This window comes from Catharus ustulatus, chromosome 9, assembly GCF_009819885.2.
Source record: "Catharus ustulatus isolate bCatUst1 chromosome 9, bCatUst1.pri.v2, whole genome shotgun sequence".
In the NCBI taxonomy this organism is placed as follows: domain Eukaryota; kingdom Metazoa; phylum Chordata; class Aves; order Passeriformes; family Turdidae; genus Catharus; species Catharus ustulatus.
The window spans coordinates 24,106,623-24,120,111 of record NC_046229.1 but is presented as its reverse complement, the minus strand read 5'-3'; the positions used below and the strand labels follow the sequence as shown (position 1 = coordinate 24,120,111).

At 36.6% G+C, this 13,489-nt stretch overlaps 1 protein-coding gene across 1 annotated transcript in view; it reads right to left on the bottom strand.

The window, feature by feature from the left end:
• Window positions 1-13,489, bottom strand: part of DENND1B (DENN domain containing 1B) — a 149,356-nt gene that overhangs the window by 11,725 nt on the left and 124,142 nt on the right. Inside the window, exons 17-19 of the mRNA XM_033067460.1 lie at window positions 13,243-13,311; window positions 11,030-11,086; window positions 10,122-10,232 (exon numbers count right to left, since the gene is read on the bottom strand). Of these exons, the coding sequence (XP_032923351.1) occupies window positions 10,122-10,232; window positions 11,030-11,086; window positions 13,243-13,311 (237 nt within the window). The remainder of the gene's footprint in view (window positions 1-10,121; window positions 10,233-11,029; window positions 11,087-13,242; window positions 13,312-13,489) is intronic.

The window sequence follows — 13,489 nt, the reverse complement described above, 5'->3', positions numbered from 1 at the left end:
TTATAAAATGTTGAAAAGTTGCAGAAAACAAAAATGGAAACTGGCACTTGTTCATCTGTAGAGGAATTAACTCTGTCAGTGGAATAAAATTCTACAGGAGAACACTTGGTCATTTGTTGAAATAATAGTATTTCAAAGAGGACAGATTCAAGCTTCAAGAAAAAAAAAAGGGGAAAAAAGGAAAAAAAGTCTTTGAGAAAGAGGAGCTGAATAAAATTAAGTAGAATCAGCAAACACCACAGGTATTGCAGTGGCCCCTCAAAACATCTATGAGCAGTAATGTGCAAGTGTGTTAGTGGAAGCAGGAATAATCATATAAAGGAATGTAAAAGACAAGTTGATAAATCTAAAATCTCCCTTCAAAACAAGAACTCCCAGCTCCTGATGGTCAATCTCTTTCAAGAAACTTTTTTGTTACCAATTTAAATGATTAGGGGTATATTATAAAATTATACAGAGAGACTTTCAACAACTATACTAAATAAAATGGGATTTACATACAAAGAAAAATATATGGGGGAAGGGATAGAAAGGAAAATATGTGGCTGTAAATAACAACCTCCTCCAGCATTTACAGCTCTGTGAGCTAACCACAGAGACAACAAGCAACACATGTTTTTGAATAGGTGACTTTCCTTTAGGAGCTGTAATAAAAATGACTGCAAGGGAGGGGTATGTCCAGACTACTTAGCAAAGAAAGAAAAAGAAAGAAAGAAACCCTTAATAAATTTCAAAAGGAGAGCCATAAAACTTTTTCAGTGCTCCACTAGGCAAAGTGACAGAGTATGTGCACCTGCAAAAGCTGTCAGAGTCATTTAAGAAGTCCTTCCATTACTGACGTACCCTGCTGTTTGCAGTTATTTAAGCTTTTAATTTCTGTCTTTTCTGCATTTTGAAGTGTGTAACCTTTTTTATACCCCTTTATGAAAAAAGGACAGACTTCTGCTTCCTTCCTGATTAGCATCCTAATAACAACCAGACCATTTAAATTTATTACCACAAGAATGATATGGCAACAGTCCCTTCTTGCTGCACCAGAACTTTATAAAGTCTTAATAGACTGCTGTCATGTTTTTTTCTATAAAATAAAGGAACAAACTTCTTTAAAATATCTGGTTGTTTTCCTTCTTCCAAACAGTTCTGCATATATATTAAATCTATTACTTAATGTATTTACTTTATATCATAACAAGGACAAGGATTCAACTTTTGCTGTTTCAAATTTCTCTCACCTTCCTGCACATGGCATCTCTCATCTCTCATTTTGCTTGGAATGTAGGAGCTGAGCACACTTAAACAAGCTCATGCTCTCCACAAGCTGGTGTGAGGCTATATATTCTTTTTCTATTCACCATATCCATCCTCTCTGGTTGCTGCCCTGCTTCAAAATCTCCTTCTGCATGTAGTCTGCAGCCTGAACCAATGCTGATCACTGAAATAAGGAAAAGGAGCTGACAGTATGAACACAGTAGACTCAAATAAATGGAGAGTCAGTCCTTAAGCTGTTCTATTCTGCTTGCTGGTAGCCTCACAAAATGTACTACTTTGGAATAAAAATGCCAAAATACGTGAATGCTAAAGGATTTAAATGTAAGATGGTTATATTCTTGATTGGGCGTGAAAGTCAATCTTTGAAATGTCAGCTTTTTATACAATGCTAGACCTTTCAGATGTCCAGCTTTTGGTAATGGGTGCTTATTGATTGATACCAAGGCAGGAAGTTTAACAAGGCTGCTGCTATTAATTACACTCAAAGTGAAAAGCAAATAATCTTTTGATAAATGGCAGCACAAATATAATTTCACATTCACTGGCTACTCAATACATCAACACATATAAAGTTTTAAAAAAAGAAAAATATGTATCATGGTTTAAATCTAGTGAAGTACTATTTCCTTTTTCTTAAAAATTTAGAGGTTATTCATTCAGTATGAGAAAGCAAAATAAATATGGTTTTATGTCTGTTATTTATGATTCAGTATTTTATTTTACCCATCCTTCTCTACACCCAAGTCACAGACATAATTGTGGCTCCATCCAGTAGGAAAGCAAAAGATCTCTCAATCAGACTTTCCAGTAAAGCACAACTTGTCGCCTTCCCTTCCGGTTAAGCACTGTGACCTGAAGCCATGACTCACAGGAAGGTGCTCCTCATTACACTCCCAGAGAGCTGAGACTGATGAAAGAAGGAGGAAAGCAGAGACAGAAAAGAAGTAAAGATTCTAATCAAGAGTGCTCTGATACCAGAAAACTGTCCTGGATATAAATTAAAGAGATGTTGCCACAGATATGTGGATGGGCACAGTGCTTTGAAATGCCAAGTACATTTTCATGCCACAGACATCTCCAGTGACTATTGTAAAGGTGTAGGAAACCCTGATACCTATGCTGAGGTAGGATTTATTGTAAGTACAGGTGATTAATTTGTTGAGATACTTAGTCAAGGATAGCACATGTAATTACTTCTGTTCTGAATTACTGTGGTGAAAAATGAACAAGCTCTCAACTCCCTACCATTTAAGCATGCTAGACTCCCAAACACAGGTATCATTTGACAACTCTATAACGCTGCTTTTCCTTTTTAACAATTGACCATGCTTCTGCAAATATTTTTTCAAAAATAGTTATGTTTTGCTCCAAAACAACAAGCAACCTTCCACTTCTCCCTGAGGAAACACAGACTTTTTTTCCTCACAAAGCCTGAGCCCCCCAAATCAGCCTGAAGTGCCCACTGCCCAGAGTGAGGCAGCAGCTCCCAGCAGGCAGAGCCCACTTTTCTCAATGGCACTGGGGCTATTCTTAGCAAACCCTCCCCTTTCAAGTGATGATGCACCATGGCACTGTGCCACACACCATCCTAGCTGCAAGGAGTGCACCATCCAAAGGCAGCCTGGCTTCTCTTTAATTGGCAACAAGCACAAGTGTTAGTCTTTTAAAATAGGACGTGGAGATTTGCAGTGCCATTTGCAACAACTAAAGCCAGCAGCTCATTTTTTGTGCATGATTTTAAGAATCAGATTCACCAGGCAGAATTTGCAGTTACAAAAACAGAGAAATGTATAGCTTATTTTCCCTTTTTTGATGGTTATTAATGTCCTAATGTACACTCAATGATTAAACAGAAGAAAATTATAGAATGGAGGGCTGATGGGGTCACAGTGGACAGAAGAGCAGGAAGGGAGAATGTGTGTCAGAAAAGAAAAACTAATCAGTGTCCAAAGCAACATGAATGTTTATATGAGCAAAACCAGAAAAGGGAACATGGATTTGAGGTAACAAGAAAGTCAAGAGACCTGGAAGCAACTCAGGTGCACAGTGTGGAACTTGAGTGAACCAGGACAGCTGTAAATCCAGTTTACTTAGCTGGAATGTGCTATCTATTTGATACAATTCCTAAGCAGACAAAAGAGAGACCACTGGTTACATTGATCTTTTGGGTAAAATGTGCATCATACCCTTACATGGGCAGAACTATCTGATGGTACTATCACTGCTGAGAGCACTGTTTGCTGGTCATGTGTGACTTTCTCAGAGGAAAACTTATCAAAAATATGTAAGTTAAAATGTACAACGTGGATGTAATTGTAAACACAAACATCCTACACCTCCAGACTTCAGCAGCACCAAACCCTGTCCATCAGACCATGGACTGTGGAAGATCCTGTTTGGGGGAAGCTCCATAAGAAGCTTGCAGACTAATCACATTTGCGAGGAAAAGAAAGACTGCCTTACAAATACTGACTCCAAACACATTTCTACATTTGTCTAGGGATTCCAAACAGAAGAATTACCAAGGAGGAGTCCCACCTCCTGTTTGACACCAGTGGCAGTCTTCTGCTCAACAAATAAGGTCTTTCTCTGCAAGGTGCTGTGGAATTTGGCTGGCACTTGGTGTTTGATGTCACTACTTTTAGCTATTTTAGGGCCCAAATTAGAAAATTAGTAGCAAAACAGAGGCATCATCAGGATGCAATTGAGATTTCAGGCGGGCTGAGATGCCCTTCAGTCATGACCCCCCTCTCCACTAACTGCAAAAAGAGCCTAAGGCAGCACTGCTGCTAACTTCAGCATTTCAGAAGTATCTAAAATTAGACAGGCTGAATCTGGACTCTCCCATGCAGAGATGCCGAGGTCCCTGCAGGAAAGGATTTTCCTGTTTCTTCTATTTCTCCCTCCTTTTGCCTCCAGACAAACTTTTGTCTTTAATTGAACTTCTTTAACTTCTTTATTCTTTTATTTTTCATTCTTAGGAATATACAGAGGAAGAAAATGATGTTAGGGAACATAGAGTACTAGAGCTGAAGCTTTAAAGTGGTGCTCTTCAAACCTTCAAGCCAGAAAGGAAAAGCAACACAGAAGTCAGGATGCAGGTTCCTGCTGCTGTCTGATGGCTCTCCTGGCTCCCCGATTTAGTGGAGCAAAACCATGTCTAATGTAAGAAAGAAGATACACAGCAAAAGAAAGTAAAATATACTGCTGCTACATTAAGATAACAATAAATTCTCCTGATGAAAAAATTAATCTGGCTATTTCAATCAAACGCTGAGGACAGAAAGGTTCACCCAGTTTGAAGACACTTTGCTAGACAGCATTTTTCTCTGAGATCCTTCATAAAAAGGAAGCAGTGCTAGATACACCAGTATGATTCATTTGTTTGCACAAGAAAGACCCTCTGAAAGGCTGCATTTGTATTTATTAAAAAAACTTAAAGAGGGGGGCTACAATAGCCAGAAAAAGCATCTGCAAACTGTTTGCTTGTATAAATTTTTCTTTCAGTAAGATAGATCAGAGGTATGGATGCTGATGACTTTGCTCTGAAAAACCAAGCATTCTACAGGGTAACAAAAAATTCCAGAGCAATTTCCTGACCATTACCCCATCTATTTTTTTTTAAATTCAATTTGAATCCTGGTAATTAGTGAAGAGATTTCTCAAGTGGTTTTTACAGCAAAACTCCAAGACAAGAAGCCACAGGGCTGACACTGGTTTATGGGGGCAGAACAAACAGCACAGCTCTGCTGAGGACAGGCACTGTCACTGTTTATATTGGGAAGCAGGGTTGGGTTTCAGCAATCTCATTATTATACTTCCACTAGGGAACTTCTATTCCCTATTCCTGAAAATAGTATCATGTATGACACATGAAAGCATTTAAATTCTTAATTTTCACAAAATCCAGGGCCAATTTCACCTAACATAAATAAAGGAATTACCCCTTGATTTGTGAGAGGTTTTCATTGTACCAGGCAAGGCTTGCACAGGCAGAGCATCCCCGTGTGCTCTGCCACTTTGGAGAGGAACCAAAGCCACCAGAGGGCACTCTCGTAATCTGCAATTTGAATTTTGGCTGCCTAGCTTTTTCATTTTTAATTAAAAGGAAATCTGACTGTTTTGCAGAATGAAGAGATCTTATTTGACACAACAAGACAAAAGATTTTTCTCCAAATTAAAGGAAGCTAATGATATCTAAGATATTTTCTCATCATAGCACATTAGCTAAAGAAACAGAATTTACTGATCAACCAATGCTTACTTCAAAACTCTATTTTACAGAAGCAAAACATGATTTTCATTAAAAACTAGCTCATGCTGTTTATGACATCTTTCAATTTATAATATTTCATTCAATGAGGGTAGAAGAAACCTCCAGCAACAGAACCATTGCAGTATGTGGTCGGTAGGCATAGATGTAATTTCAAGCACATTGTCTGAATACAAATACAGGTAAATGTCCTTAATCAGATTAATGTTTCTGAAATCATTGTAGGGCTGACTGTGGATATTTTTTCTAAAAGATATTCAGTCATCTTATACAGAATATGTATATTCAGCACTGAATTATCACAATCTCTTATTTTCCTGGGGGAAAAAAAGTCTTCAGAATAGCCCACTCTCACCACGTTTTCCAGGTTAGGAGGGTAATCAGTTACTAGAAGTCCTTTGTACCTAATGATTATGTCATTTATTTTACTGGCCATTGTAAGGCTATTGATAAATGGGGCACTCCTGAAGGTAAGGTTATTCTGAACACATCTTCCTGCCTGACACTTGCTGTCTTCGCTGAACAGATGCCAAGCACACCTACTGCAAGCTGAATTATACATTGTATAGTCTCTAAGACATGCTTCAATAAAAGTGAAAAACCTCCATTTGCAATATGCTTTAAAAAAATTTTAAAACTCTCTTAGTTTAAGAACACCAAGAAAAAAGTTTAGTTTAACTTGATTTTTAATAGAAGTGTTTTTAAAACCTTCTGAGACACTGTATTTGGATTCTGCAAAGTCATGGTGAGTACTTCACTTGGTATCTTCAATATAGGAATATTTAAAGCAGTGATGAGACACAGTGATTGGTAAATCCACATTTAAAATCCACATGCCTATTTCCATTACAGATGGAAAGCAGTAGGTGCCTAAAGGTACAGGTAGTACATTCATTTTCTGAGAGACAAGGGGCACTGCTAATTTACTAACTGCAAAGGGAACTGCTAGTTCTTACTTGGTAATCTGCTAATCTTCCAGTGTTTTATTTGCCATAAAATACATTATGACTGTTGATATCCTGACATGGTCCATTTTCAATAAACTACCCCAACACCTGATATAACAGTAAAATTACAAAGATCATATTCATGAAATCAAACTGATCTTCCTGGCATTCTAACCAGGATCATAATAAACATGCTCTCTTTTTAATTATATATTAATTTGAAACAATTTTACAGAGCTCCTATGGCATTTACGTCCCTGTGTACCCAGAAATCTGCATTACCTGGGAGCAAATAAAGGCACAGAATTAAAACAGATTATGCAAAAACTGAGTGCTCCATAGTCTAAAACATGCCCTGCTGTACCTTGCTCATCAATAGTTAAAGGAACTCAGTGGTATCATTCACAAGCTACTGCAAACAGAGCCTAAGCAATCTCATGCTTGCATTAATTTTCATTTCAAAAATTTTAGCTGGTGATTTCTTGTATCTTCCCCATTCCTAATTAATGTAAGAGATGAAATATACCCAAGACATATTATTAGCTCTAGGCATGAAACAGTTAACAGCAGTGCACATGCCAAGGTTTTAATAAGGCTTAACAATAAAAAGCTTCAATCCTCCACTTTCACTGGATTTTGTTGTTGTGGTTTTCCCTTGCTTAGGGCAATCCATCTGTTAATGTTGACTTGCAATATAGCTAAGCTCACACATGTCTGAAGAGCCCAGAAGAGAGAACCTGAGCAGGAGCAAGCTCAGATGAATATTGCAGCGAGGAGCGGCTCGTTTCGCACAGATTCATTGTGCGCGCGCGCACGGGCACGGGCACGTACCAGTGCACTCCCCTCAGCTCCTTCTAGCAAACACTTTCAACATGCAAATTATAGGAGGGCAAGCCAAGCACTTCAGTTTGCAATAAAGCATTTAATTATTTATCCTCTGGTTAGGTTTTGACAGCTATTTTAGATGCTATAATTTTTTTTTAATTTATTTACTGCTGATTTTTCTTAAGCCTATTGCCAATCTGAAAGAGAAAAAATACAATAAAGCCACTATGACAGCAGTGATAAAGCTTAGTAAATATTCATTGTTAAAAATGGCTCTGCACTGTGACCAGTGCTGGTATTCTCCCTGGGCCAAATTGGCTGTGTTTTCAATAAAACCAGAGAAGTATCCTTTCCCTTGAGCCCTGTTAGGCTGAGGCTGCAGTTGGAACTGTCATCCTCACACAAAAGCAAAGGGGCTGGGTTTTACAAACGCAAAGCCTAATTGGGAGATCTTCATGGCTGTACCCTTGACATTTATTAAAGCCTCATCAACAAAACAGGAAATAACCGTACTAATTAGCAGACCCATATACAAACTCCTGTTTGTTGGGGTAAAAGCAGATTCACTTCCTATTGTAAAGGAAACATCCTCTCAGATCCCCAAATCCTGTTATGAACAAATTTTTAAAATTATCTTTAAGTAAAGCAAACTTTCATATCTTACATAACTTTTCAAAGTATGTTTTACAGCATCTCAGGTAACTCTTAGTATTTAACTGTTTCCAAGAAGTGGAGAAGGAAAAGCTCAATGTGTGCTTCTAATATGACATAAAATATGACATTAAATTCTTTGTATTTACAATTTTCTAAATGTTTCGGTATAGAAGAGATAGCAATGAAGTGCAGAGGTTTGGAAGCAGGATGACCATTAAAAGCAATCCTTCTCTCTTGTTCATTGTTAATCTAGGTTTGGGGGTCAGTATTTCAGTACAACAATATAACAACTTAATCAGTACCTGCATCAAATTGCCTGAACTCCACATTAGCACAAACCTTATACTGACACAGCCACTGGTGAAGATAATTTTAGAAATCTGGGTGAAGAGTCTCATTTGCAGGATAAAGACTACCAGAAAAAGGACTAAATCTGACAATAACAGCACTCAGAATTTCACTTCTTTTAAACAGCAGATTCAGTACTAGATCAAACACTGTCTCATACAAATGCATTGTGAATACAAATATATATTTTTATTTGGATGTGAACTTTAAAATCACCACTTATTAATAAAGAATTTATATTATCTTATTCAAACACCAAGACCAAAAATAAAAACAAGAACAGTAGACTTATTTTTCAGAAATCCTTTGGTTGGTTTGCTTTTGGGGAGGAGAAAAAGAGAATGGCACGAGTGAGAGGTGCAGGAGTTCTTGGAGGGCAATCCCTGTGTGCTCCTTCCTGCCCACTGGGTACACATGACATTTGGGACAAGAGTTGGGGAAGGACACACCTTTGGTTTGGAGTAGGGCAGAACTGTGAGGCTCTCAGCTCCCAGCTTTGTTGGTAAATACACCCCACATAAATACATGTCTGTCTGTGTGCATACACATCCAATAACACACGTGTAAGGATGCATGGAAACAAAGCCAGGCACACATCTGACTCCTGCCTTGTTTGCAAAGCTAAAGGACAACTGGTAGACACAGCAATGATTACAGGATTTGGCACTGTACAGCTGCACAAACACAAAAATACAGAAAAGTTCAATTGTTCTGTCTGAACACATGCCTCCACAAGAAATCTCTAATTGTACCAAGGTGAATTATATTCCTTTGTATTCCTAGACTCCTATACATAACAACAGGCAGCACTACCCTACCAGTAAAGCTGAAAGTCCTCACATTATTTATAACCCTACTAAAAATAATTAATTAATACTAATGTACAACTTCACCATCATTTAGCAATCATCTGCATCACTTCTATGTTGTGTTTCAGCAACTTGGTATTTACTACTGATAAAAACTAATTCAAAATCAAACTGATTAAATAGGTAACCCAGATTTTTATTACTGCTGTACCTAGAGCAAAAACCAAAGGTTGTTGGATCAGTTGGACTGAATTTATATACTTAATTCTCATATTAGGAAGATACAGGCATTAAAAATCCACGTATATTAAAAATATGTAACAACAATATAATGTAAAAATAAATATACATACATCAAGAATATGTGCATATGCAGGTAAATATTTGCAGGAAAATAAAGTGTTAGAAAAACTACATTGTTGATATTTTTGTAATAAAACTGTCAAAATGAATCCAAAAACATTAGAACACTTGCCAAAGTTGAGACACCACACCTGTTACTTCAAATCTAGACTAGAAAGGATTAAAGAACAAAAGCCAAGACATTGGCACTGCATTAACTAGCTGACTTATTAACAAAATAATAAACCATAACTATCTGAGCAAGGTTAAAGGCCATATGACTGCCAAAACAATTTATTAAAAACACAAAATTAATATGCCTTAAAAGAAAAGAGATACCTTAATACAGATCTGTGAATATACCAGAATGTATTTTGTGAGAAACCTTTCTCACATCCAGTATTTAAGAATTAAATCTCAGATCCATACTTACAGATCTGCTGTTCTTTCCCCTCTCAACAGGGATGAAACAGAAATAGCCTTATTTCTCCACACAAGCAGTGCAGTAGTATTTCTAGAAACAAAACCTTTTAATCATACTATCCATAGACGGGAAAATCATCTTGGAAGCAGATTCACAAAAACACCACTGTAAGCAGCAAAAAATTTTCCCTATATGTATGTGAATACAAAGAGAAGTTTCAGGTGTCTTACCTGTGCCAGTCTCCGTTTTTCTGAGCTTGTTCTTTTGTCATAATGTGATGTGTAGACAGGAACAGTCTGTACTGCACCAGCACTGCAAGTTCCATACTCTTCCTCACTCTCCTATGCAACAAAACAGATTTAAACTCCTTTATTTGTAATCATCATCTGCAAACATACCCTCCATATTATGCATGCAGAATGCATTCAAAATTATCTTGCCACAATCTATTACTGTCATGAAAATACCATCTGTAGTTGGAAAACCAAATTTAACTTTTCAAAATGCTGGATTATCAACACGGTCATTTAAAAGTTGAATTGTTGAAATGTTTCTGAAATTTTTCTTAAAATAGCATAACAGGTATCCAAAAAATGGTTCCTTCCCTTTACAGAAATATCTTACATGGAAGTAAAATTCCAAATGGGAAACGCAGCTGCAAAATGCCTAAACCATCTTTTATGATAGTTTGTGAGGCTGCTTTTGCAAAATAAAACTATTCATTCATCTTGAAATGCTGCTATTGTTCATCTATCTCATGGAACAAAAACTGGACAACTGCACTCCTGAAATACACTGTACTGCAAGTCTCTCCCTTCTCAAATTCTCAGCTTGAAGCAAAGGCTTTGATTGTGATATCAAAGCAATCAACTTTATGAAAACATACATCCTCTTAATGTATCTTTGAAGACCTCTGTTGTTCTATGATAAAATATGCAAACAATAAAGAGATTATTCAGAGGATGCATAGAATGACAGATAGTTGCCAGAGGGCTCGTTATGAAAAATGTATTGTTGAACAAAGGGCTAAGCATATTTCAAAAGTCATTAAAAACACAAATCTCATGTGATTTGTAAAGTATAAGCTTCAAACTGATACAGGAAGCAGCGTAAGAAAGTAAATAAAGTTTATACATACCTTGTGTTTTAACTTACTCTTCACTTCTTTTATTCCTTGCCTCGCCTGGCTTTTTGCCTGGAGAAATAAAAGGACTTAAATTGCTCTGCAAGACACTAGCTGTAGTCACAGAACATGCCTTATGATGCCATACTTATTTTGCCTTTTTTTTAAACACCTGGTGATATAGAGAGGAGCAATAACCTCTATAACAAATTTCAAACATACTGCCACTGTATTTTTATTTTCATGTTTTCTCCACAAATTTAAGGATTTTTTTTCAGTACATCCATGCAAGGGCTGTGAAAACATACATACTCAAAAATTCCCCATTATTACTAGGGACACCCTAAGAATAGTCATATACATCACTCTTTTACTTGAAATGCTTCTTTAGATTTGAAAGGGTATTTTAGCAATAAAGCATGTTGAAAAAATGTTAAGATTTTTAAGATGACTGCTACAATGTTCCAGTCTGGCAATTTGCAGGGCAACATCAACCTTAAGAGAAATGAAGTGATTTCATATGCAGATGGAGATTTTGCCCAGCGTTGCTGAACAGCACAGTGCTGCTATTTAGGGGGGAATTCTGTATGTATTGAAAGAGGCAGACAAGAATCATTGTTGCATAGAAAACAGTCAAGAATATTCTTCAATACAGAAAGGAATTATCAATAAGGAATACCATGTTGTTAGGCTTAAAAAATGAGAGAGAGAGAGAGAGAGAGAGAAGGGGAGAGAAGGGGAGAGAAGGAAACAAAATAAAAGATGGGGGTATAACACCCAAAACACTGACAGAAAAAAAAAATGTCTTTCCTACACAAATATGCGAAAAGATGACAAAAGTTTTTAAGGTTGTCTTGAAAATAGGAATTTTAAAATACATTCAAGGGCATAAATATCTGAAAACCAGCTATTTTTTCTGCGGTGGCAATTCAGAAAAAAAAATTTTCTTGACTCAAGAGGCCATAGAGTCTTTTTGATCCTTAAATCGTACATCCATAAGCTCAGTAAAAGCACGATGGGGTGCCATGTACCAGATGCTAACCTGAAAGCCACTTTAAACTTTCCAGATCCTGCTCACAGCATTTGGATGAATTTTGGACTGCTTTGTTTTAACTCTGAGGGATGCTACCAATGACATTATTTAAAACTCCCAATAAATTATGTGGCAATTAAGAAAAATGCATATTTCAGTCCTCTGGTAGTAGACTCCACAAAGGACAACATGTACGAAATTAAATGGGGTGGAAATAGGGATAGCGTATACATAAAGATCCTCAGAAGTTTACTGTAGTTTCCTGGCATATACAAAAGTTCATTTTGAAGAACCTTTACTATCAAGGGCATAATTATCAAAATTGAAGGCTGAACCACAGTCTAAGATAGTGCAAATGAAGAAGAATAATTTGCAGATGAACCATTTTTTAAATTATAATGAGTCCATGAATATGAAGTATATTTAATTTATTTACCTGTTTCTCTCCATGACTGCTGTGTTTTTCAAGTGATATAAAATTAAAAATTCCGTTTGAAAACTTTACTTAAAATACTATAGCACAGACTGATTTACTGATTTATTCAGGACTATCTATAATGCATCCAGCTAGTGAAACATTTGGAAAAGCAAAAAGGAAGCCAAAAATATTTTCCCACATATTATAAAAGCAACTTTTAAATACTTCTCAGTTCCTTTTTTCCTACTTCTGTTTTACCATACCGCATAATATAGTAAAATCTCACAGGTTTCATGGGGTAGGCAGTCTTTGAAAAACAAGATCTTATAAGATGAAAAGTAAAAGCATTAAAGCCAGTTAAATATGACTACTCCACTATCATTTTTAAAAGGAGCAAATGATTTGCTGCACACACTGCTGATGCTTTGCCACATCTCAATAGTGCAGCACTTACTGCCAAAGTGAAATTACAGCTGTGTATCAAGTACTTAAATGATATTCAAATAAGCTTCTAGTGTGTCTTAGGACTGAAAGAAAACCAGCACACTGATGGTTTGATAAAATCTATTCTATGTCCAAGCTATCTAGAAGACTCTGAATCAACTCTAAATCCTAGTGCTATATGAGAAAACAAAGCTAAACACTTTCTACAGGCTGAAGTATTTTTTGGCAATTTATTTATAAAATGCTTAGATTTTTCAGTATTCAGAGAGAATGAGAGGTGGTCAGAAATTGCAGTATTTTAATGTATTATTTATTTAAAATAGATGTTCTTACAAATTTATATGCTGTTTTCACAGCCGGAGTGGCTTTGGTCATTGCTGTGTTGATCAGTGCACTGCCTTTCTGAAATACACAAAAAATGGATTTTAGTAACATTTTAACACAAGGCAAACCTTAAGACAACAGCAAGGAAAAATAAACAGTGTGCTGCGAAGAAGTAACAACCTTCCTTTGAAAAGGGTAAGAGCAAGCACAGCTGTGTTTCCTCCCCAACCTGCTGTCTGCAGCTACACAAGGGTTA